At 42.9% G+C, this 26,652-nt stretch overlaps 1 protein-coding gene across 5 annotated transcripts in view; it reads right to left on the reverse strand.

Annotated features, from left to right (window-relative positions):
* Positions 1-23,565, reverse strand: part of FBXW4 (F-box and WD repeat domain containing 4) — an 81,889-nt gene extending 58,324 nt beyond the window's left edge. For 2 of the 5 annotated variants that reach the window (XM_027596095.2, XM_027596098.2), the window contains exons 1-4: positions 22,737-23,563; positions 4,731-4,826; positions 1,566-1,751; positions 973-1,105 (exon numbers count right to left, since the gene is read on the reverse strand). In XM_027596095.2, coding sequence (XP_027451896.1) covers positions 973-1,105; positions 1,566-1,751; positions 4,731-4,826; positions 22,737-23,530 — 1,209 coding nt within the window. In that variant the 5' untranslated portion in view covers positions 23,531-23,563. Of the gene's footprint in view, positions 1-972; positions 1,106-1,565; positions 1,752-4,730; positions 4,827-22,736 lie in introns of all 5 variants that reach the window. The other 3 variants (XM_027596097.2, XM_027596093.2, XM_027596096.2) reach the window with 3 other exon arrangements.
* Between the last annotated feature and the right edge of the window lie 3,087 nt (positions 23,566-26,652).

A 26,652-nucleotide genomic window follows, 5' to 3' on the forward strand; every position in this document is an offset into this window, starting at 1 on the left:
TTTTTATATAAATTGGTGGCATTTTTATATGAAGGAATAATCACCAGAGGGTACATGGAGTCGGAAAAGTTAATGAGTAAAAACTGCAACTTCCCTCTCCGGAGACCCTCCCTAGGTGTCTTAGCAGCCGATTTGCTGACACGAAGAGGCATTTTGCTCCTGTTGGTACTATGAAGTCTCCAGATGCCGGGAAACAGGCAAGTAAGATGCTATCGGGCTTCCTGCACCTCGACTGAATTGTCAGCGAAGTTCCCACAGCAGCCCCAAAGGACCAGGTGTGTGCGGGCCCCGCCCAGGGCTGCTGGACACAGGGAGGGAGAAAGACATTCTTCTCTGTCTCATGGGTAGAGGCCTGTTTGACTCAAACGTGGATGAGCAGAGTCCCTAAAGCAGGGGTCACACTACTTATCGGCCTCATTCTGTTGGCAGATGACTGACTGTAGCCCAGGCAGTTTGGCAATGACGCACCAAAACGCCTTTCCCTCCTTGTCTTTCTACTGCTTGCTGACCACATCACTCTCCAGAGAAGCAGTAAAAACACATTTTAATTATCAGCCTGATTGCTTATAAACACGGTGGTGAAAAATTAACCTCCCTAAACAGAGAGCAAGCAAAAGGAGGGAGATTTTAAAATAAAATATTGGGGTCAGAACTCAGCCCACAAACTTGAGGAAATTCAGCGCAGGGAGGAAAAGCTGGCCAGGCCCTCTGTTTTTGAGTTCACGCCACATTTCAAGTGAGTGGCAAGCTTCCCAGCCACTGTCCACTCCTTTCTCAGGCCAGCTGGCAGGGACATAGTCTGGCACCGCAAACTGCATGCCTGAGGCACATAAGTGAGTCCTTTATCGTGTCGTCCCCTCCCGCCCCCACCCAGCGCCCTCAGCCAATCCCAAGACTCAAGGCCTATCCACCCCCTCCCACCCCACTCCCTATAGACAGGAGGGAATAACCATACGTAAGGAGACCACTCACCTTGGCCGTCCTGTCCCTAGAGCCACTCACAATGATGCCCCCTCTGCAATCCACACAGTTCACCTCCTGTTCATGAGCCGAGTACTTGACAGTGAAGGTGCTATGAATCTTATGAACGCCAATCTTCCCATCTCTAGGAGAGAAATAGGGAGCCCACCCCCAACAGCCAATTATTCTCTCTGTCGGAAGAGAACAAGGCTACAGAAGCAGCCTGCGTCTCCAGGGATGTCCTGTTTTAGGCAATTCAGCTCAACAAGGCGCTGAGCTTTGAGACACCTCTACTTCTTCAGTACACCCGGGGCTGAACAGAGCTGAGAGACAAAGCAAATTCCCCCCATGAGAGTATCAAAACCAGCTTCACTTTTCATTAAAGGCTCTTCCTGTTTTCCTTCTCCAGCTAACCCTATTAAGTGCCTTTGGTAAATCTCTCTGCTTCACATGGAAAAACAAAAACAAAAACAAAAACACTCCCTCTTCTTAAGGTCTCCCTCCTCATCCCTTTGGAGCTGAGAAAGAAAAGTCAGAGGTAGGCAAGCCGAAGTTCCCTGAAGAATGCGAAGGAAGAAGTAGAAGGAGACGCCTGCAGCACTTACCCTCCTGCACTGATAATATGCGAGTTGGCCAGCACAAAGTGGCAAACGTCCTCATCATGCCCAGCAAAGACTCCCAGGGGCCGACGGTTCAAGCTGGCACCATCTGGGCGGAACTGATAAGCCAGGATGAAATTAGCCTGGGATATGTACAGAGCATCACCTTCCAGCTGCATCCAGGGCATCTGACTGCAGAGATGTAAAACACAATTTAAGAGTCAACGAGATACAGCATGAAAACTGACTCCAATCTTTGGAGAGGCTGACTGATCCCCAACTTAGCAAGGATAACTTGTACGGCTCAGCCTTTACCTCCCCATTCCCCTGTAAAACTACCTACCCTTAGGCCACCCTTAGAAAACCAGAGAGACTGAGCTTTCCGGTGTGCATGTCTCTGAAAGAATACAAAGTTTAAGGAAGAAAAGAGCAAAGGGAGGAGAAACTTCTAGAAGTAAAACTTTCTGTTCTGAAAGTTCTGGACTTTATAAAAGAAAGTCAGAACTAAAACACCAATTAAATATCACTCTTAATTGGAGAATGCTTAAGACTCGAATTACTGGCAGCGTAGACTTCTTGGGGGTAGGCAGAGCTCAGCAAATTCAATGACTGGGGCACGGAGAGGGTTAAAAAAGAAACCTTCCAGGGAGCCTGGGTGGCTCAGTCCATTATCTGCCTTCCACTCAGGTCATGATCCCAGGGTCCCAGGATCGAGTCCCGCATCGGGCTCCTTGCTCATCGGGAAGCCTGCCTCTCCCTCTGCCTGCTGCTTCCCCTGCTTGTGCTCTCTAAATAAATAAATACATAAAATCTTAAAAAAAAAAAAAAAAAAAACCTTCCACCCAGATGAAGTGATTTTCTTTCATTCTGCATCCTCCCCAATTTGAAGTGTCAAGTGATAAGTTTCGAGGTTCCAAGATTCCCGCACATACTTCTTACCTCTTCCTCCAACAGAGTAGATGGAAAAAAGAGAAGAGTGAGCCCCAAGAAGCCCCATTCCCTTATCCCACTATGCAAAGGGGCCATTTATAAGTGAAAGGAATAAGGCCACTTAGGAAAGGATGCTAATGTACTAGTTAGCTATCTAGATCCTCACATGGGATATCTGTGTTTCTGTATTAGAGGGTAAGTGGGGCAAGGGGAAAACACAGCTCTGCAGCAGTCCACTACAGTTTGGGGGCTCCAGAGAAATAATCAGCTCTCCTAGGCAGCTGATAAGAGAAATCCACAAATAGTCAAAGATTCCCTCTATAGTCTGGCAGGAGGAAGAAAGGTTAGAAGCCACAGGCCAGTCCCATGGCATGGAATGAGCCTTAAGAAAGAAGACTCTGCCAGGGGCCCCTGCATGGCTCAGTCAGTTAAGCGACCAACTCTTGATTTCAACTCAGGTCACGATCTCAGGGTCTTGAGATCAAGCCTGAGACAGGCTCCACTCAGCGTGGAGTCTGCTTGTCCCTCTCCCTCTGCTCCTCCTCTTGTGCTCTTTCTCTCTCTCTCTCTCTCTCTCTCTCTCCCTCACACACACACAAATAAATAAAATCTTTTTAAAATAAGGAAAGAAAAAGAAAGGAAGGAAGGGAGGAAGGGAGGAAGGGAGGGAGGGAGGGACGCAGAGAGAGAGAAAGAGACAGAAAAAGAAGAAAAAAGAAACGAAGAGAAAGGCAGACAGACTCTGCCAGAGCCCAGGCTCTCTGGTGGGGACTAAGCCCCTTTCCCAAGGTAGACATCCCAGCAGCCTGTCCTACTCTATGTAGGAGTTCTGGAGCTACCAGATCCCAAGCAAAGCATAGGGACAGCTGATTCATCCACATTTACTGAGACACCATCTCCCACTGCCAAGCCTGTCTGAGCAAACTGGGCTGTGTTTCTTCCCCAGACTCCTTAATACAAGCGTCATGGGAATGTGGAAAAGTTCTGCAAATTGACTTGACGGGCCATTAAATGCAGCTTGGTCTTTGTAGAGCTGAGTTTCTGCTCAGGAGGTTTTTACAAGTGTGTGCATATATTATATAGAACATGTGTAGAGTGTGTATAGATGCCTACATTCTCACTCATTATACACTTCCCTCTTCAACATCCCCTTGCACAGGTTTGTGGCACAGTCAAGTGGGATGGTTGGAATGCATGTGTTTAGAGCCATCTGGTAAACAGCCATTTGCCTAGGACGAGAAACCAGGTTCATTCCAGGTGAACAGTGGAGAATCCTGGGGCAGCCTGGTAACTGCTTTGTGTGTTTATTTGCCAAATTGCTTTGAAAACCATCCCCAAAAAAGACGTCAGGGACAAAACCTTGATAAAGAAATAAACTCCACTTTCTGGTATTAAAAGGTAAAAGCAGGAAGCAGAGGGCAAAGTTTTTTTTACCATAAAAATCAGTCTTTCTCCCTAGTAGTTTCTTTACCACCACCAGGACCCCCGCATAATTCACAGCAACCACCACCCATGAAAGCAGCAGAAACTGGACACCAGCAAGAGAGAAGGGGTCTTCAGATGAAGAAGCCTGTCTGCAGGTCAACCTGGAATGAGGAACCATGACGTTCCTTATCCATTCCAACCAATCAACAAGGAGCACTTCTTTGGTAGGGAGTCAAATGATAATTATGAAATAATGTAGCATCAGTGAAGCATACAATTTGCGGCATTAGCAATCCAAAGCCACTGTCTAAATTTCCTCACAGTTCTGAACTCTACCTCCTGTAACATCTATAGCCAAGGCTTTAGGTCCTATTTTGCCTTCTTAATAAAGTTGGGCAGAGGGCTAATGGAGTGAAGGAAGTGAAGGCGTAACTCCATAGAGTAGATTTAAAGAAAAATAACTGTAAAACAAGATGGGTTGAAATGTTGGCTTCATTTCTTTCTTTTGATGAGGTACATTAACAGTGGTTACCTCTGAGTGGTAGCATTATACGGAAGTTTTATTGCCTCTTTAAACGCTTCTATTTTTTCAAATCTCTACAATAAACGTGTTATTTTTATAATCATAAAAATGTGGAATTTGTTAAAGTACATTTTTTGGTAATTTTTACAAATGTAAAAAAAAAAGTCCCTCCGATGCCCCCTTTGCCACACCACTCAAGAGAGGCACATATCCACTCTAGCTAGGACCAGATTTTTTACTTCCCAGCACGCTTTTCTGTCCCAGGTAGCTTTAAGAGTCAAGAGGCTACTTACCTGCATCTCCACTTCAGCAGGATCCCCTCTCGGCAGCGCCCCAACCTCCAGTTCTGAGACACCCTCACCCGTTCCTTCACGGGGACACTGGCCATCCTGTGTTCAGACAGAACAGATAACCCAGTCACAACTCATTGCCAACCAGAGAAAATTCCATAGGCTTATGAGTCAGAACTCAGGAGTATTTAGAATACGTCTAGATATAAGTGATGGGGTTAGGACACCAGAAAGGAATAACTTTCTCTCTCCACCCTAGGATAACCAAGGGAGCCAAGGAGAACAGCCTGTCCATTACAGAGTCTGTAGCGATGCCAAAGCAATCTAATGGAGAAAGGATAACAGAGAGTTGGAACCACTGGCTATCCCTAAGGAAAAACACAAACTCTGACTCCTACCTCATACCAAACAGAAAAGTTAATTCAAAATAAATTTAAACATAACATGTAAAACTATAAAGCTGATAGAAGAAAATACATCAAAATATCTCTGCAACTTGGGGGCTAAGCAAAGGTCTCTTAGGACACAAAAGGCAATAGCATAAAAGTTTAATAAATGAGACGTTACCAAAATTTTAAATTTTTGCTCACCAAAATTAATATATATACCACAGTCCGGGGGAAACTGTTCACAAAATGTATACTTGACAAACGGCTTATATCCAGAAAATATGAAGAAATTATAAATACATATGTATAATTGTATGCATATGTATATATTATACATGCATTTATATATATATGTAATTTTATACCTGTAATTGTGTGTGTATATATATATAAACTAATATATACCACTCAATTATATGCACAAATATATACACACACAATTATATATACATGTATATGTATATTTTTTGAAGGCCAGTAAGAACTCTGTTACAATCTTGGTGGGAAAGCAAAATGGTACAGTCATTTTGGAAAAATGTCTGGAAGTTTATTAAATCTAAACATATACCAACTGTATGACTTAGCAATTACCCAAGAGAAAGCATATGTCCACAAAAAGACTTGCACAAGAATGTTCATAGGAACTTTAGTCATTAACAGCCAAAAGTTGAAAACAGCCCAGGCAGCCATCAAGAGGAGAATAGGCATACACCCTTTGGTATATATTCATCCAATGAAATGCTACTCGGCAATAAAAAGGAAACAACTACTGATATACACAGTAATGTGGGTGAATCTCAAAAACATCATGCTGAATGAAAGAAACGTCACACATGGGGCGCCTGGGTGGCTCGGTTGGTTGAGCGGCTGCCTTCAGCTCAGGTCATGATCCCAGGGTCCTGGGATCGAGCCCCGCATCGGGCTCCCTGCTCAGGGAAGAGCCTGCTTCTCCCTCTTCCTCTGCCTGTCGCTCTACCTACTTGTGCTCTCTCTCTTTCTCTGTCAAATAAATAAATAAATCCTTAAAAAAAAAAAAGAAACGTTACACGAGAGTTCATGTTGTATGATTCTGTTCATGTGAAGTTTGAGAAGGAGAACTAATCTATAATGGAAGAACCAGAGCAGTGATTACGACTGGGAATCCTATCACTGGGAAGGGGATTGACTGGGAAGGAACATGCAGAAACTTTCTGGAGTAACATTCTATATCTAAATCTTAAGGGGATTTGGGTTACACGGATATGTATGCATTAGTCAAAAATGCATCAAATGAAAAAACATGCACCAAATGATATACTTAAGATGTAAGCATTTCACTGTATAGAAATTTTTCTTAAACAAAAAAGCCCATAAACTAATATATACCAGTCAATTATATGCATGCATGCTGAAGTGTTTACAGGTGAAGTGTACTGATATCTACAACTCACTTTGAAATGCATGATAAAGCAAATACAGTGAAATGTTAACTATAGAATCTAGGTTGTGAGCATATGAGTGTTCATGGTACATTTCATTCAACTTTTCTGTTTTGAATTTTTCAATTAAGAAAATGTTGGGAGTGTCAATAGTACTTTCTGGGTGAGGAAAGTTAAGAGCAGTAAGAGAGAAGGGAGTGCACCAGCAACAGGAATGGCATAGTTTGTGACTGGGCTGGAGTGGTAGGGGACAGGGAGAAGAGCACAAAGCCCCTCTGAAAATGCACCTTTGGACAGAATTTTGAAATTATGGGCAAGAATTTGAAAACTTCACCTTAAGTCCCATAGCTCCCCTGTGTTTCCCTGGCCTGCTCCATTGGACAATAAAGGTACACTGCTTGGGACAAAGTAATAACTACCAGGTCTGTTGAGAAAAGAAGAGACAGACATGTATTTCTTCCAGTCTCTGCTATACCTTCACATTTACTACCCTTTGCTAAAAGGCAGCAATCAAGTCCTGCTTTCAAGATTACAACAGATACAGGTTAGAAAGGATGGTTTTAGGGGCGCCTGGGTGGCTCAGTCGGTTAAGTGTCTGCCTTCGGCTCAGGTCATGATCTCAGGGTTGTGGGATCGAGCCCGGCGTCAGGCTCTGCGCTCAGTGGGCAGTCTGCTTGAAGATTCTCTCCCTCTGCCCTTCCCTTCACTCACTCACTCTCTCTCTCAAATAAATAAATAAAAATCTTTTTTAAAAAGTTTCCTTCCTAGGGCACCGGGGTGGCTCAGTTGGTTAAGCAGCTGCCTTCAGCTTGGGTCATGGTTCCAGGGTCCTGGGATCGAGCCCCGTACTGGACTCCCTGCTTGGTGGGAAGCCTGCTTCTCCCTCTCCCACTCCCCCTGCTTGTGTTCTTTCTCTAGCTGTCTCTCTCTCTCTGTCAGTTAAATAAATAAATAAAATCTTTATTAAAAAAAAAGTTTCCTTCCTGTTGTTTAAATGTGTACAGTATTTTTTCTAATTATGGGTAAGACTGAATATCTGGTCATATGTTTGAAAGCCATTAGCATTTCTTCTGGGAAATGCTTGTTCATACCCCTTGTCCCTGTTCCTATGAGGACTTTGGTCTTTTTCTTGTGAGTTTGTAAAGCCTCTTTATATAATCTGTATTGTCAATTTTGTTCCAATTTATTCTTTTTATAGCATTTTATCCATGTGGACACTTAAAAAATTTTTACATATCCATGACTTCATGTCAATCTTCTGAAACACTTTAAAGAGAGTGAACGTTCAGGAAGGGGTTTCTTATTTTAATTTTCTGGCTAGAAGATCAACCGAAAATAGATTTTTTTTTTTTTTAAGTAGGCTCCATGCCCAATGTGGGGCTTGAACTCACGACCCTGAGATCAAGGATCACATGTTCTACTGACTGAGCCAGCCAGGGGCCCCCAAAATACATTTTTATTTCAATTTTACTATGGAAAATCTTTCAATATAGTGAGTAGAGTTTAGTTAACCGAACTGAATACTATTTTAAAAATGATGTAGAATGTTTTAATCTCTCTGGATCATAATTCCAAAGATAATTTATTTAACATTTAATATGGTGTTTATGATGTGCCAGGAACTGTTTTCCATTTACCCAATGCCTATGCATATTAAGTATCAATGGGCTTGTTGATAGTGCAATTATACTTCCTGTATTTTATCCAATTAGAAGACCTTGGAAATAAGCGATAAGCAAACTAGCTGATACTTCAATTTAAAAAGAGAATCCCAGAAATGACCCAATGAACTTAATATATAACAAACAAAGTAAAATTTTAAAGTAAGGAAAGAAATCACTACTCCATTAGTGTTGTTGGGTTTATGTAGCATGTTCCAAGTTTATGAGGAAGAAGGGAGGGAAGAGGAATATACACGCCTAGAAAAACAAGGGAAGTAAATACTCTAAAATAGTAAACTGGGTCCCACCCTCCCCCCACTTATTGGGGACGCTATAGGACAGTGAAGGAATGGTCAGACCAATGCAATATTTACAAAATGAACAATTCAAAATAAAAAAACAAAATAGTTAACTGTGGATAGCCAACTTGATGTATTTTTATTTTCTTTGTGTTTTTATGTATTTTCCAATTTCTCTACACTGTAATATTTTGGTGAAGAGGAAAATACTTATTAAAATAATAAATTATTATTAATGCTGGTGACAAAACTGGGTATCAACAGAGAAAAAAGCTGATTTAGATGATATCTCTTAACCCAATATAATAAATTCCCCCAAAATGAAAGTGAATTTAAAATATTTTTTTGACTAGAAGATTTTAAAGTGTTTCAATTTTAAATGCTGCACAGAAGAAAAAAGAGATTAAAATGAAAACAGAGTAAACAGCAGGGGAAAATTAGCAATACTATAGGTACAAGTTTTATCTCTAAAACTTTTAAGGGACTGATAGAAATCTACCAGAATAACACGCTGTCTCCAATACCCTGTCATCTACAACCAACAGCAGATAAGAACAATCACACGCTGTCTACGTGACGAAACACTGGGGAAACATCCCACAACATTAATACAGACATGCATATTAAAACAATTATTAAAGTGCCACCTCACATCTATTACTAGGTGGAAAAAACAGAAATTGGCTTTGGTTTGATAGAAAGGTTTGTGTTTGGTTATATATTGCAGGTAGCACACTGGTACAGCCTTTCAGGAAGGAATTCTGTCGAGAATTGTTACATGACAGCTTCTGACCCAGCATTCCCATTTTCGGCACTAAATCACAAAGAAATAATTCAAAAGAAAAATATATTTTTTACAAAGATATTTATAGTTGCGGTGATTTTTGAGCTATAACCTGGAAATAGCCCAAATGTTTGTCTGTGGGGGAGAACAGTATACACATGCAACGTAATACACTGCCGCTAGAAATGACAAACGTGGGAACTGCCAAACATTTTGGAAATGACCACAGCAAGCAATGGTAATTAAAATGAAATCAAATTTATAAAGGTAGCAGTGAAGAGATGCTACATAAAATTACATCTCCGTAAACATGTCAGAAGAAGTAAATAGATGGTGCTTTGGAAGTGAGTTTATAGATCTTACATATTTCTACATATCTCTCTCACATAATTGTTGATAGATCTCTCGATTTACCTTTAACTAAATAGTAAATTCAATGAAGTTGTGGGAAAAGCCCAGAATGCACACTTAGGAAACTGGGATCTGAATCCCAGTTCTGCCTCTAACTAATTATAAAATTCTGGTTACCTCACTTCTCTAATGGTCAATATCTTCCCCCAAGAAACGAGGATAGTATTTCTTACCATCATGGTTTTAAAATGACAACTAAAACAAAGTACAGTGTAAGTACAAAAAAAGGTTCATTCTTTTTACATAAATATAAATACAGGTAATAGTTAATATCGATTAATGGTGTCATCCCTGAAGCTAATCCAATAACCATTTATTTCTCTTCTAATTTAACTACAATTATTAGAAATTGTTCTAATGTCAAACATTAGTCCTCTTTCAGGCTGAATGATAAGGATTTGGGTTTATACACATTAAAAGCTAAACTATATTACTGGATTCGTCCACTGGGTGAATGCGGTCCCCAGTTTCACACTGATAGAGAGCAAGCCTCGCTACCAGATGGAAAGAGAACTAAGCACAGCAAAAGACAGTTAACAAGATGGACCAAAGAACTGAACTCTTAATGAGAAAGATTAGACTCTGTGTCAAATCTTATCCACAAATCCCTCCCAGGTATAAAAGAAGGCATCCTCTGTAGCTCACCTTTCCTCTGGAGTTAGGTCCAAGTTAAGAGGTGGAGGTGAAACCAAAAATTGAATATTCTAGATCACAGCAGGAAGGAAGCATGGGGGAAAGAATCAACATATTTCCTGAACTGGGTTAAGGACAACACTTCTCTCATCTCTCTGATCACTTAACTGCCCTTTGCTGACACTTTACTAAGGGTCAAAGCACTGCCCTGCGGGCCTGATCAGCAAGAAACTCTCAAAGTTGAACTTTAGAAGCTGCTACCAAACAGCAGGTGCAGGCCTCCTCTCCCACAAGCAACGCCATCCTCACGACACTTGGCTCTGGCCCTTCAAATCAAATTTCGACTTTTTTAAGCCACTCCCTTTGGCTTCGACTTGAGAAATAGTACCACCTTGTTAAAAGCAGCTTAACAACTCAGCTTCTTCATCCCTTTTGTCCACTCCATCATCTTTGATGGTTAGTTTCCCTAGCTGGTGGCGAAATCATACGTATATTCTTATTAGCTTCAGCACCTGAAAAATCAGAAGGAATAAAATAATCTTTCTCTGAAAACAGGTACCAGCTCCCCCCCTCGGGACCTGTCACGGTCTAGTCAAAGGGGTTGGTAGAACAAGGCAGCAGACGTGCCTAAGAAGATAGGAGCAGATGCCCCTTGGAATTCAATAAGGACCCTTGTTCCCATCTTTGAAATGCTCTCTGGTTGGCTATTTCTCCAACACACTTGCTGGTTTAAAGTGGGGGTGCTCCCCCCAAAATGATTAGTGCCCTGTAAATAAACCTCTCACAGGGCTGTTAATGCGGCGAGGAATCTCTAACCGGCCTGTGGGCCTGGTGGAACTTCCATTTTCCCAGCCTGCCTTCTCTTGCCTCAGGCTCATTTTCCACTTGGGCCCCCTCCCTCTCAGCTTTCCAGCACTTAGTCACTATTACAGTTTGACTGCATTCCTGGGCGCAAGACCTATTTCAAACAAAAACAACACAACATGCACCCACGGTACGCTATGGTGCTCCTTCAAATCTTGGCAATCAGTGAGTCTAGAGGGACAGAAATTAATCTAGGCAGTTATCTAGAGTCCCCTTTCATTTCAGCTCTCCTCCCTCACCCCCCAAACTCAAAGCAAATAAGTCTGAATAAAAATGCCTCAGGGTGAAGGAGCAGGAAGTGCAGGTATCTCAGAGAGGCCTTATACTTGCACGGCCTCTAAGACCAGTAAACTCCTGGATCACAACTCAGTTTCCCTCCCTGCCCCATCTTGCAGTTTGGTTCCCCTTGGATGCTGCGGATGCCACCTCCCCGCATGACTGGCATGACTTCCATAAGCATAACTCCCTGCTGATTTGGGAATTCGGCAAAGGAGGGGATCCCGTCCACAAACAGAGAACAAGGCCATCTCAGGAGGCACCGGCTAAGGAGAGGTGACGCGGCTATGCAAAATGATGCTCTATGCAAAATGATGCTCGGGGCTTGGAATTTTAACACTGCCTCTTGATTTATTTGATCTTGCTTTCCAGAAAGATTGTCCCTTGTAGTGCCTGTACCTACCCTACCTTCTACCAATACTAAGAATTTGGCTTTAATGGAAAGTATTTTTCTAATGTAGTCAATTTTATTCTTCTTAAACCACAAAACAGAGTCTTTGGTGGTACAAGCGTCACTAGTTAAGAGTCTTGTCAACAGTTCCCAGCTGGGGAGGAGGCAGTTAGAGGCCAGAACTCCTGAGGGGTCTCTTTAAAATGCTAACCCCCAGGGTAAAAGGCTCTGGCAAGTGTGGAGGTGCAGCTGGCAGTGCATGGTATTTACACAGCCCAGGGAAACTTCTCAGTCTTCGTCTCCACTTGCATGAGGTCTATCATTAAGATTTTAAAAATATTTAACTTATTATTATTATTATTTATTGATTTATTTACGATCGAGAGGGAGAGAACCAGCAGAAGGTGAGGGAGGAACAGAGAGGAAGAGAGAGAATCCTAAACAGGCTCCACACCCAAGACAGAGCCCAACATGAGGCTCACTCAGTCCCACGACCCTGAGATCATGACCTGAGCCAAAATCAAGAGTAGGACACTGAACTGACTGAGCCACCCGGGCGCCCCAAGTAAGATTTTTTTAAATCAATGAAAAATCATTGTATTGTGTTAAACTGCTTATCCTTCTGACTAGGAAACAGGGGAATGGCCCCACCAGCGAGTCAAGTGAGACTGCTCCCTACAGTGATGATAGGACCATGCACAAGGTGAGGCAGCAGACGTCTGCACCTGTCCCTTGCGAGGCCTCACCTTGCTCACCCGACCTTACCTCCCATGGTCCCACACCATGCAAGCGAACTCCAGCCGAGCCCCTCTCTTCTACATTCATCCCTACCTCGGTACCTTCTCCTAAATTGCCAGCACCAGCCTACTTTGTTGTCCCTGACAAACGCTTGCTTCCCTCTTCTGGGCACTAATCAAATTCACCCATTCTTTAAGATCCAGCTTATGACTCTACTTTCCTAAGTTCTGCAAACAGTCCGCTCCCTCTCATGTGAACCCCTGGGCTGAACCTAACACAAACTGAGGCACTGTTAACTTTTTGCAGCTTTATGTTTTGTTTGTCCAGTACAGTCATAAATTCCACAGGATCAAATCTTAACCTCTCAGTACTTCTAAAAGTACATCCCAGCCAGCATGCTGCAGAGCGGTGGTATACCAGGAACCCCAAAGAACTGGGCCATCAAACTTTAAACAATTTATAGAATTGATTTTCATTCAACTAAAGATCCACCCACTTTCGTGAAGATTTCAGACAAACCACAGAGCCACAATGTGGCCCCTGGCCCAATTTGCTACAAATAAGATGAAGATTATATGTTCAGAGGAAGGTATATGAAAGGATATAAGAGAACAAGATCAGGGCAATAAGCAGTTCTACTAGAACAGTAACATACCACATGGTGAATAAATAAATATACAGGCTTTTCAACTTTCTAAAACGTGATTTTTAAAAAAAATTTACCTTTTAATCCTTTCATGTACTACCAAAAATTCTAACAGCATACAAAAGTATGTCTTAGACACAAAAGGGGAGAACCCCGGGCCTAGCATAATAAGTATTTTAATAGATACTGCTTAGGAACCGCTTAAGTAAAGTCCTCAAAAGTATAGTTCTCCCTTTGGCAAGTCACACTTTCAACAATACTTGTAGCTTTTCAGGAGCCTAGACACACTACCTTCTAGATCCAAAGTCATTTCCTAAAAATGTATAATATACCACACCTTTAGGAATCCAACCAAAGCCTCCAAATTCTTACGCTAGAGAAGCTCGAGGGAAGGAACTTGAGCAGATAAATTACCTTAATGTGGTACCACATGTCAAAGCTGTCCAAAGAAGTTTCAGAAGCAGTAGGCATAACCCCAATTCATAACCCTGAGTATAGGATTTAGGGTTATGTTCACACTCACATTGACTTCCTCCTACTTATTGGTCAAGTTCTGTATTTGCAGGGCACTTGGCCCGTGTATGTTCTCCAAGATGTCAAGAAATATTAGCAGGGGGGAAATTTTATGGTCAAACACTTTAGACAATGCTGGCTGAAACAAAATTAAACAGGTCTCTCGATCACAGGACTTCTCAGTGTCTTTAATTTACCAATGGGTATTGTGAACCTCCAAGAGAGGCAGTGTGGAGCACAGCATTTCCTACACTCATTTGATCACAGAATCAGTTTTTCACGAATCCCACAGTACAACTTTCAGAAAGGCTGATCTAGCAGTTTCCGAGCATAAACAACAGCAAGAAAGATGCCACTATTTTTTGTGAACAGACCATCCGCTCAGTGAGTCATGAATTAGGTACTAGCAGCTTCACAAGTGGACTTTGTTCTCATACGTTGAAAATGACTTTTCCCTGGGCTCCCCATCTGAAATGTAAGGAATAATTACACTGCTCTGCTTCTCAGGGTTGTTTTTTATTGTTTTTAATCTTGCAACTGTGTTCCATATTAATCACTAAAACAGGTTCTCAGCCCAAGTAGCCAGGCTTCAAAATCCCTGGTGCCCTTCCAGCCTGGATGAAGGGATGGAAAGAACATGAACCAGACGCCACCCAGAAAGTTTTTACATCTCCAGTTTTGAGGCCATTATGATAAAGTCAAACTGCATCCAAGATATCGGATAAATGACAGTTTCTTCTTTAGTAACTCACTTCTAAAGAGAGGACCCTCTTAGGCTCACACAGCATCTGTATCTGAATCTTGACTCACCTTTTCAATATGGGCTTTCTAAAAAAAAATTTAAAGAAACATGGGCGGTCAAAGTTGGAGCTACAGGAAAGAAAGAAAAAGATGTACTGGAAGAAGACTATTTCCCCTTCTCTGCAGAGAAAGAACCCATTACAAGCTCGTGAGCAGGGGAAATATCATGCTTTCTGGTGCAATAGCTTTCCAGGAAAAGTATCTCAACATATTACTATAAAACAATTTAATTTCCCTGTTCCATCACCTGCCACCCCATCCCCATTCCCCCCAAAAAGCCCACAGATTGTGGATTTCCTCTCATTCTTGGCAGAGTTACCAGAAGAAACATAATACCCCCTTCGGACTGCTCCCAACAGCTGCTGGAGCAAGATGGGGAGCTGGGGGTAACCTTCCAAAGCAGCCTCTTAAAATGACCATTCCCCCTGCCAAACCATGCATCCAGTGAACACAAGACTTGTCTTTCCCTACTTTCTTAAACCAAGGAGAGACCCCAAAAACAACAGCATCCCCTAGTCCAAAATACTTGCCTCCACCCATCTGATCTCCTCATCTTGACTGTAAGCTGAAAGTTGTGTACAGTATGCCCCATTCTGTGTCTTCCCTAACATGCGTTTCTTGAAATAGTCCTCTACTACTTCACAGGACTAGTATCTTTTGTTTGCTTAACCCACCAATTTCCAAGTTTGAATTTTTACCAAACTCCTACTCAGTGTAATCTCCTTGTCACTGTCCACCTCCCCAATACCACATGCCTTGTACACACACACACACACACAAACCTCCTTTCAGGTCAAGAGCCTTGAAAAACAAAAGTCTAGGAAGAAATTCAGCAATGACTACACGTATCCCAGCCCTTTACCCTTCCCCAACATCATCAGACACTAAATGCGCTTCAGTTCTGTTAGAAAAGCCCCATGCCAGGCAGCAGAGAGACTTCCAGCTAGTCTTCAGCCTCTCAGCTGAGACCACCAACAAAGAAGTTCATGAATGTCAACTGGGGGCAGAGGCAATATCTCTCTTTGCTGAGGAGAAACTGGATGGAGCCTCCAGCATCATTCCCCAAAGGTGACAGCCGAGGTTGAGTGAAGACCGTGAAAACTGTACAAGAGCTGAGGGAGAAAATATAATGGAAGGAATGATTCGGAATCAGGGGCAGAAGAAGGTGGAGGGAATGAACTGGCTGACCCCAAATGTCTTTTCCATCTCTAACTCCTATGATTCTTTGACCTCCAATTTTGTGCTGCAGACAAGGAATGGAAAGTCAACAGACGTGGTGATGTTTTGAAAGAGCCTGGCGGTCTGCTCTTGTCATTTAGTGGCCTTTGCATGTATTTTTTAAGGTGTCTCTAAGCCCTGTCTTCATTTCACAGTTGTCACCTTTCTCAGCAATTTGAGCTCATGTCAAATACCAAAAAGAAGGAGAAGAAGAAAGAATGTACTGGCAATTAATTGTGGGCTAAAGAGGGGCAGCCCAGGGCCCATTGGGTGGCCCAGACGTCTAGGGAGGGCAATGAGGATGGTTTGGGTCTAATGGAGAACTGATTCAGAGCTGAGACAAGGCAGCTAAATCTCTAACAAAAGATAAATTATTTCTCCAGATAGCTTCATCCTTGGCTGTAGATCCAGTTCAAGTGTTCACATGATTCAGGATTCACAAACATATTCTTACTTAGCACTACCGCCTCATTTCCACTGACTACAACTGGATTCCCATCTGAATTCTGTTCAAATCTGAGCAAGACTGCTGAATAGAAAACCCTTTCCTCAAGAATAAACCAAATCTGGGGCGCCCGGGTGGCTCAGTCGGGTAAGCGTCTGCCTTCCGCTCAGGTCATGATCCCAGGACCTGGGATTGAGTCCCACGTCTGGCTCCCTGCTCAGCGGGGGAGCCTGTTTCTCCCTCTCCCTCTGCCTGCCGCTCCCCCCTGCTTGTGCACTCTCTCTCTCTCTCTCTTTCTCTCTGTCAAATAAATAAAATCCTCCCCCAAAAAAGGAAGAAGAAACCAAATCTTTGGATTCTCAACCTGGTCTGATGGCTGATGCACCTGAAATAAATTCTGGAGCTTAGCCAAAATCTGTTTCTGTAGATCAGAGTGAGGGGGAATCCCAATTTTCACTGAAAATTCAAAACTTGACTCTGTCCTCACTTTTTCAAACAGCTTATCTCATCTTAAATTTTCAAAATTTACTGGCCTTAAGAAGAGTCTACCGAAATACTCCATGTTCTGGGATGCCTGGGTGGCTCAGTCAGTTAAGTGGCTGCCTTCAGCTCACGTCATGATCCCAGAGTCCTGGGATCAAGTCCCACATCCGGCTCCTTGCTCAGGGGGGAGCCTGATTCTCCCTCTGCCTTTGGCTCCCTCTGCTTGTGTTCTCTCTCTCTCTGACCAAAAAATAAATTAAAATCTTAAATAAATAAATAAATACTCCCTGGTCCACAGTTATGAGTTGGAACCAGAAACTAGTCCAATGCCAGGGTCAACCCAGAGTTAAGTTTACGCTGTCACACAAAGATAATTCTTTTCTATGTCAAACACTCAAAAAAAATTTTTTTTAAATCTGTATGGTTCCTCAGTAACTTCACTGTCAGTTTGATTTCAGCAGCTCACTATCTTTACAAGGTGAAGGTGCTAGCACAGAAAATTCAAAGTATGGAGCACTGAAATATTTTCAGAGATCTCATCTCAACAGGAGTTGCTCATCTTACAGACTGTGAAGACTTTGGGTTTCCTCCATGTTTCTGCCTTGAATGTTAGGAAATCCATCCTCTACTGCTCAAGTTTTACAAGACTGGAAATTATATAAGCAGCTCTATATTCTCATGGTCTTGGAGGAAAAGGCCTCTTCCATTCTTCCAGTTTGGATTTGGAGGCACTAACTGCACTAGACCATTTCCTGCTTCCACAGGTGTATTATTTATTTTAAGCATGTAAACTGACCTCAACATTTATTAACTCACAAAACGATTAAAAATAAGGTCTTTTCATAACAGCTAAAGAGAAATAATACATCCACCTATGAAACTTTTCAATCAATTAGAGAACAAGTAAGTGACTCCCCTTCCTAGGTAAGGCAGAAAGGGAAGGAGAAGGCCTAAGCTACTTTAAGTTGCTAATTGTTTTCTGAAAATTACTGTTCAGACCTTAAATGCATCCAGGCAACAATGCCTTCTCCAGGTCAGAGTTAGGAAAGGAAACTTTATGCTTTCTGGGCCAAAAAAATGCTCTTAAGTATAATCATTTTAAAACAAACAAACACACTCTGCTTATCTGTGTCCATCTCACCACTCTGGACGTTAATCATCACTGAAATAGATACCCTGCTCCCCAGCCTCAAAGAGCTCCAAGCCTGCAAGACCCTGGCTAAGGAATGAATGTACATGCCAGGGCAAACACCTCAGAGCCTTACTTCCTAAACACCTATTGTTAATTCTAGGCAAATCTACCACAAGTAAATGCAAAGGAGCACCCAGGTATTGCTCAAAGGATGGTTAAAATAAAATTCAAGTTTGAAAACATAGGACTTAATTTGGGAGGAATTAACATGAGACTGGCAAAAGTATCTTTAAAAACACCCTTAGATTATATATACAGGTATACTGTATTCTGTTCTTTGCCCTTGTTCATTTCCAGTATTAGAACTTACAGATAGCACCTCTGCTCTTCCACCTGTCATATTGTCCGTCTACTTCTTGCGTTTAGTCTTCATTATAAACGGAGAGGGTTAAATTTCACTGTTTTGTTCTTGAAGACTGAACCAGGTTAGTTTCCCCCCTACTCTTCAGGGAAAACTTAAAAGACCACTATATGAAACATTTCCTTGATTTTTATATTAAAGATATTTCTATTCCCCCAGGCTTCATAAAACCTTCAAAGAAAACTGATTTTGAACCAGATGACTGACTCAAACTGTCTTTGTGTTCACTTTTTTTTTTTTTTTTTTTTTTTAAAGCTCAGATACCTACCCATGTTCACTGTTTGGGCCAGAGGCCTAAAGGGAAGCAAATTATTTGTTTGTGGTTTTAAAAGGGGCCAAAATGCCTTCAAGCACAAGTATAAGACCATTAACAAATCACAAGGAACCAAAGCAGTTCATCTTACTCAACAAAGCTATGATCAGTTAGGAACAGCCAAACTGAAAGGGAATTGCCCTGGGCCGGAAGGTCAGTAAACCTTAGCAGTTCATGTTTTTGAGAATCAAGAGGCTCTTATATAGCAGGGAGTGCAGATCCTAGACCCACAGGTTCTGTTGTCCTGCTTCCCAAAGCATTCAGGACAGGTGAGAGAAACTAAGCGGTGTGTGTGTGTGTGTGTGTGTGTGTGTGTGTGTGTGTGTGTGTGTGTGTGTGTGTGTGTGTGTGTGTGTGTGTGTGTGTGTGTGTGTGTGTGTGTGTGTGTGTGTGTGTGTGTGTGTGTGTGTGTGTGTGTGTGTGTGTGTGTGTGTGTGTGTGTGTGTGTGTGTGTGTGTGTGTGTTTTCCCCCACCTCCTGTCTTTCGGCAGCACCTCCAATTCAAACCATCTCTTTTGCTAAATACAAACTGACTAGACAAGCTAAGCAATTAAAAAGTTCCATTTTACAACACTTTATTGAGTGCCTACTATGTGCTTAACTCTGTGTGTGTGTGTGTGTGTGTGTGTGTGTGTGTGTTTGTGGTTTTCCCCCACCTCCTGTCTTTCGGCAGCACCTCCAATTCAAACCATCTCTTTTGCTAAATACAAACTGACTAGACAAGCTAAGCAATTAAAAAGTTCCATTTTACAACACTTTATTGAGTGCCTACTATGTGCTTAACTCTGTACACATTTGTACATTTAAGCCTCATTTTACTGGGTAGGTGTTTCCCATTCTTTATAGATGATAAAACTCAGGTCCAGTGAGGCTGTGTAACTTCTGATAAAATGAAGTTTTGTGTTGTGCTCATAAAAACATCCCACTGTCCAGTCTGCAGTTAATTAGCCCAAACCATAAACTACAGCCCTGCCACTATCCAAGCAGCCATAGTCTCATACTTTGGGCCCAGGCTCTCTGACGCCCTATGAGGACTGGGGTGTATGCTGTCTCCCTCCAGGGATGACAACCACCTCTCTTGGTGGCTTATCATGTCTCTGCAGCTGTCCAGAAACAGACCACACTGGTAAACATTCTCTCCACCTGCTGTAACACGCATAACTTTTCCCCTCAACTCAGAAAACATGAGCAGTGACCCTGCTCTTTATCAAGTGCTGTGGTAAAACAACTTCCCTAGAAGGTCGGAGATAGCCCATCCTAGGACATGGGCAAGAAATCAAAACACACATGGCTAATAAATAATAAAGCTGTATCACTTAACAGTCTCAAAGCACTTTATACTACAAACTCATTTTCATCTTGTTGTTTTTGCTCACAGAATGAACACTCATTCCCATTATCTCTCTTTTAGGGAGAAAAGGGAAGAAAAATAAACATCAATTCTTTCATTCATTCATTCAATCTCTATAAGGAAAGAAAGCCAAGCTTTGCCTTAGTTGGCTTGGGTTTCAGTCACTTTAGCCAACTTCCCTTAAAGGTCAACTGATAGGTCCTTTGAAAGAATTTTTCTTGTAAGAATGAAGGTAACAAGACCGCATGCCAAAAGATCCCAAAGAATCATTATCATTATACTAGACAACAAACCTGACTAGATAACTAGACAAAATCATGCTAGAATAAAAGTTAAGGAAAATAATTAGGTTCAAAATTTACAAAAGCTTATACTAATCTTGTACATCATTAATAACACCCAGCTGAAAAACATACTGAAAAAGAGACTGCATTCACAATAAAAACAAAATGCGTAACACATATAGGAATACTTAGTAATAAATGTGACTATATATATAGAGAGAGAACTTTACAGTGAAAACCACAGAAACTTTTGAAAAGGCACAGCATCTTTTTCCGCTGGGGAGTTGAACATAACACGGATAAATCTAACCCTAACCGGTAACAGACTCTACCAAAAAACAATATTTAAAACAGTAGAAAAATGGAAAAATATATCTATGGAACAAAATGGAGTTCAAATGTACATACATACGTGTGTGTGTGTGTGTGTACACACACATAAACTTAATAATTGGCAACATAAGCTTTCTAAAACAAAGGGAAAGAGAATTGTTTAACAAAAGGTAGAGTGATAACTAGGTAGCCACTTAGGGAAAAAAAAAGTTAAATTCACCCTTGCACCAGAACAAAACTGATATTGATGAAAGTGTTATTTTAAAAAATCAAATGTAAGAAAACCAACAGAATATCAAAAAGAAGATTCATCAGGTCTGTGGAGAAATTGTAAATTTCTCAGTTTGGGGGTAAAAAAAGAAAAAAATCACAAAAGACTGACAGATTCTGATATATTTAAGTGTAAAACTTCTATAGGCTAAAAACAGTAAAGTAAAAAGGACTGGGGAAAATATTTGCATCAAAGATGACAGATGAGACCTAATATCTATGACCCACAGGATTCCAAATTTATGAGAAAAACATCAAGACCCCAATAATAAATGGGCAAAGACTAGGTATAGATGATCTCACAGGTGAAACAAACACATGGGAAAATATTTATTGGGGTCTGTAGTAAAAAAAAAAAGGCAAAAAAATAAAACTTTGGGATACAATCATATGCCCAACTAAAACAGATTTTTAAATTTTCATATGCAACTGGCTTAATCATTCTTTGTTGGTGCCACAGTAACTTAGTACAATTTTACACCATAACCTTTGACCCAACAATGCCAATCTTGAGCATTTATCCTAAGGAACTAATTTAAAAAGGCATATGTTGATCTCACTGATATGAGGAATTTGAGAAACAAGGTAGAGGATCATAGGGGAAGGGAGGGAAAAATGAAACAAGAGAAAACCGGAGAGGGAGACAAACTATAAGAGACTGTTTAATCTCAGGAAACAAACTGAGGGTTGCTGCAGTGAAGGGGGAGTGGGAGGGATGGGGTTGCTGGTGATGGACACTGGGGAGGGTACGTGCTATGGTGAGCGCTGTGAATTGTGTAAGACTGATGAATCACAGACCTGTACCCCTGAAACAAATAATATATTAATAAAAAGCTTAACAAAATAAAATCACTCAAAAAAATAAAAAGGCATATGTGTGGTATGTGACATATCTCAAAAGCTGTTACCCAAAAATGCTTTGTTTGTTTTACTGTTATCTATAATAGCAAAAATCTGGACACAACATGAAAGTTTAATATTAGAAGAATGTTTTTAATCTCATTATGGTAGAGTTTACAAACATTTATTATGCACCTATTCTGTCAAGATCAGTAAAACAGCAACTGGGAGGGGGCTGAAAAGTAATTTTAAATAATGAATAGTTGTCTAAAGGTAATGATATTATAGCGTTTTATGTTTTAAAAAACTCTTTAATGTTGTTATACTGTTTTAGAATTACCTTTTTTAAAACCCAAATTGGATGGAATTTTAGGTGCAATCTAAAAGCTTTTAATCACCCAATTCTTCCCCCCCCCCCCCCCATTTAACAGTTCATGCACAGGTCTCAGATCCTACCCGAAACAGGCCAAACTGCAATACCATGCCTTTCTATACCACCTAGACCTAATCCAGTCCCCTGCCATAAGCAGGAACCCTTTTTTGTGTCGTTCTGCCTGCATCAAGTCAAACTACGGTTGACACTTGGACCAGGAGCCTTCTTTTCAGGTCTGAGCCCTTTTCTCCATATTCGATTTTATCTGAGCCCTGCAGCCTAACAACCTTCAGAAGAGGGTGAGTGGATGAATATCCATAAAAACGTTCTGACAGACCACATAGTGGATATGGGTCCTACACTGGACCGGAGGAGGCGTCCGAAGCCTCAGACCAGCCTGGCTCTTGGGGGACTGAGGCACCTGGCCAGTCACCGTCTGCGAGGGAAGACACAATTACAAGCTGAAGGCAGTGCTTAAGATAGCTAATTAGGAGAAGCCGCCCAAGGAGGGTACCGACTGAGGGATGCTCATGGGAGGCCTTCTCGGAGGGGAACCTCCGACAGGAGAGGGGCGCTCGGGGAGGGGTCCCCGCCGAAGCCGGGTCTGGGCCTCGCATTCGGGGTGCGACACAACCCCGGGCCGACCAGGCCGCGGCGCCCCGCCCTTTCCCGGGACGCGGGCCGGCCCGGGGCGGGGAGCGGGCGGGTGAGCGGGCGCTTACAGGTCGGTGCCGAGCCGCGTGAAGCCGGAGTTGAGCGAGGCCCGGGCTATCCGGCGCCACAGCAGGTCGCAGCTGGTGAAGCGCCGCAGCCAGCCGCACACCTGCGCCAGGCGGCCGAGGGCCCGCATGTCCAGGTAGGAGCAGATGAGCAGCAGCAGCTCCTCCGGCAAGCGCAAGAGCGCCGGCCCCGCAGCGGGGCGGCCGGCCGGCTCCCGGGCCGCCGCCTCCTCCTCGGCCGCTGCCGCCATGGCCACCCCCGCAGCCCCAGCCCCCGCGATGCAGCCCCACGCCTGGCCCCCTCGTCCCTGCGCTCTCCCCGGCCTCGCGTCCTCCCGCCGCCCAGGCCTGACCCTCCATTCCTCCTTTTTCCCATCACCTCTTCCTCTGGCCTCCTTCCCCGCCCCTGCGCTCCCCTCATCTCTCCGCACGATCCTTCTCGCCCCTTCCTCCACGCTTCCGCCTCCCTCTCCTTCCTCCCCCGGGCCTGCCCTGGCTCCCTCCTCGGCCCCCAGCCCCGCTGCCTCCTTCGCTTTCTGCAGCCCCGGCTTCCCTTCCGCCCCGCTTCCTCTTCCGCCCTGTCCTGCTCCCGCTTTTCCCTTCCCCTTCCCCTTTCTTCGCTTCCCTCTCGCGACCCTCCCTCCCTGCAGTTTCCTCGCCTCCCCGCCCTCGCCCTCGCCCGGCCCGCTGTTCCCGGGCGGCCCCGGGTGGCCCTGGCTGCCCATGAGCGGCCGCAGGCCCTGCCCGAAGCACAGCCGAGCCGCCGCCACCGCCGCCCCGGGAGGAGGCGACACCATGTCGGACCGGGTCACATGGGGCGGCGCGGGCCGGAACCTGGGCCCGCCCCTCACACCCGCGGCCCTGGAGCCGCTGCGGGGTGCGGGCCAGGCTAGGGAGCAGACCTCTCCCCCACAGGCAGGACAGCCGGGAGCGCCGGGTGGAAGCACATGCGTTCATTCGTCTGGCATGTGAGGCCGGCTGTGGGGCGGCGAAGGCCCTAAGAAGAGCTTCCGCCTTCCAGGAATCTACCTAGTAGTGCTTCTGCCCTCAAGAAGCATCCACTTGGGTGGCCTTCCCTCTCTAGAAGCCCTCCTCTTCCTTGGGTGATGCCTCCTTTCCACAGGCCACCTCCCAGGGCCCCATGAAACGGCAGCCCTGGAACTTGGCACTTTCCTTTGCCCAGGTCCTCCCACAGGGTAGGAACCCCGTCCCGACAGTGAGCTGGTATTTTAGACATTTGGGGAGGCTGCAGTCCTCTAGATCCTGAATCCATAACTCCCAGTGATGTTATCAGTAAATGGCAAAACCTAAGGCTTCTTACTGGTTACCACACAAGTGCAAATGGATTCTCCAGGGTCACCCAGGAGTCCTTCCCCCACACCACCCCTTCCATTCACAAGGGCACCGACCTGAAGGGAGAGCTAAGAAAACCCTACTGAAATCTAGACATGCTGTCCAACACATCCCGCTAGTCACATTGTAGCTATTGGGCATTTGAAATACACAACAGATTTTCAAGACTTATACAAGAAAAAGCATGTTAATTATCTTTTTTTTTAAAGATTTATTTATTTTGAGAGAGTGAGAATGAGAGAGAGAGAGAGAATACATGAGAGGGGGGAGGGTTAGAGGGAGAAGCAGGCTCCTTGCTGAGCAGGGAGCCCGATGCGGGACTCGATCCCGGGACCCCAGGATCATGACCTGGGCCGAAGGCAGTCGCTTAACCGACTGAGCCACCCAGGCGCCCAAGCATGTTAATTATCTTAATACTTCCATATTACATGAAGTGATAAAGATTTTTGATACAATGGGTAAAATATATTTTAATGTAACTACTAGGTAATTTATAGAGGGCCCCGGGTGGCTCAGTCAGTTGAGCATGGACTCTTGATTTGGGCTCAGGTCATTATTTCAGGGTTGTGAGATTGAGCCTCCACTGGGCTCTGTGCTCAGCGGGGAGTGCGCTTGAGATTCTCTCTCCCTATGCCCCCCACCACACCGCTTGCCCATGCTCTCACTCTCTAAATAAATAAAATCTTTAAAAATAAAATAAGGGGCACCTCAGTTGTTAAGCATCTGCCTTCGGCTCAGGTCATGATCCCAGGGTCTTGGGCTCGAGCCCTGAGTTGGGCTCCCTGCTCAGTGGGGAGCCTGCTTCTCCCTCTCCTGCTCCTGCTCCCCCTGCTTGTGTTCCCTCTCTCGCTGTCTCTCTGTCAAATAAATAAAATCTTTTTAAAAAATAAAAATTAAAAATTAAATTATACATGTGACTTGCATTTATGGCCCCAATTATTTTTCTATACATAGCACTGGACTAGGCAGTAAGATGGGAGGAAGATGACTAACCCTGTGTAGCCTGTACCCCAAGTCCTGTTTGAGGGTTTTATTTTGTATTTACATCTGAAGACCCATTTTTAGGAGCAAGAATGAATGAGAAATCAACTCTGGAAAATTATTCAATACCTAGGAGAGCCAAGGGGAGACCTAGGAAAGCTCCTACATTGTATTATGGTGCTGCAGAAGCATCATGTAACAAGGTCAGACCAGAATCTGGCTTTGCCCTAGAATTACTTTTTGATCTTAGCAAAACAACAACAAAAAACCCCACCTATCTTGGCCTTTTAGTGTTCTCAGTTTATAGTGGAGATAATGCCTCTGCCTTACTTTCGAGGGATAAATGAGATGATCCCTGTAAAATGCTTTGAACTCCTCTAAGAAAATTCTCAATAATAGTTACAGGTCAAATCCTGTTACAAAAAATACCCTTACAAAAAAAAAAAAAAAAACACAAAGGCTTTGAGTAGAAAAAGGTTTCCAAACTCCAGCCGGTGGTTTACTTAAATAAAAACAATATTTGATATGACATTTCAGTACAACTAAAGAATTTAGACCATCTCTTAAAGATCATTATAAAGAAATTATTCATAGGTATCATACCTTTAGAAAGTTTGAGGTAGGAATACTACAAATTGAGGTAAGGTCATCAACTCAACATTATTTGATTTTGCTACATTTGTGTACCATGAACCACTGTGGAAGGAAGACAGAGAGGAATACAGCATATGGTTCCTACATTTTGTGTTCGACTGTGTTAAACATGTTTGTAATTTCTTATTCTTTGACTATTTTTTAACTGTTCCTCTATAGAGTAAAGCTGAGTTTATGCACATGACCTAGTTTTTACTGGAGAACTTGAAGACACAAAAAATTATTTAATTAACCCAACACAAATCAAGTCAGTGTTAAAGTCACAGAAATGTAACTTACTCTTTACCCTATGTTACCTTAATTGATGGAGAAACCAAACCATCATTTTAAAACATCAAATCACCCTTTAACACCCAAACTAGAAATCAAGTGAACTGTTTGAACTAGAATTTATGGCTTAATGATTTACCCGAAAAAAAGCCTACTCACTATGTAGAAAGGCAAAGCCAAAATGGAAAATTGGCATTTATTCTGTTACTTGGTAGTTATGTGTATCCCTAAAGTCCTGAGCATGAAAAGAAACCCAAAACTATAGTCTTAGCTCAGAGAAGCAGCTAGAATTTTTACTCTCAAAATTCTTTTTTGGGTGAGAGTACTTAAAAAGAAAAAAAACAACTATGGCTGAAAGATGGGTTTATAATGAAAGTAAATGTATATCTTCATAGAGTACCTGAATAGCATTTTACTGTCAAGAAAATAAATATATTAATAGCTCCCCAAAAGGGAGACAGAGTAGAGTGGACTTTAGAATATTTTTAAGAAAAGTCATCAACTCTCTTGAAGTTCAAATTCAGGAAGCAATCATAATAAAATAATGTAGGGGTGAAATTTACCTTTATTTTTATAAAGCTTTTTATTAAAATTTTAAATTTGCATATTAATAAGTAACCTGAGAGCATTAGACTACTTTAAACTTAGCCAGAAACATGAA

This window comes from Zalophus californianus, chromosome 15 (genome assembly GCF_009762305.2).
Source record: "Zalophus californianus isolate mZalCal1 chromosome 15, mZalCal1.pri.v2, whole genome shotgun sequence".
Taxonomy (NCBI): Eukaryota; Metazoa; Chordata; class Mammalia; order Carnivora; family Otariidae; genus Zalophus; species Zalophus californianus.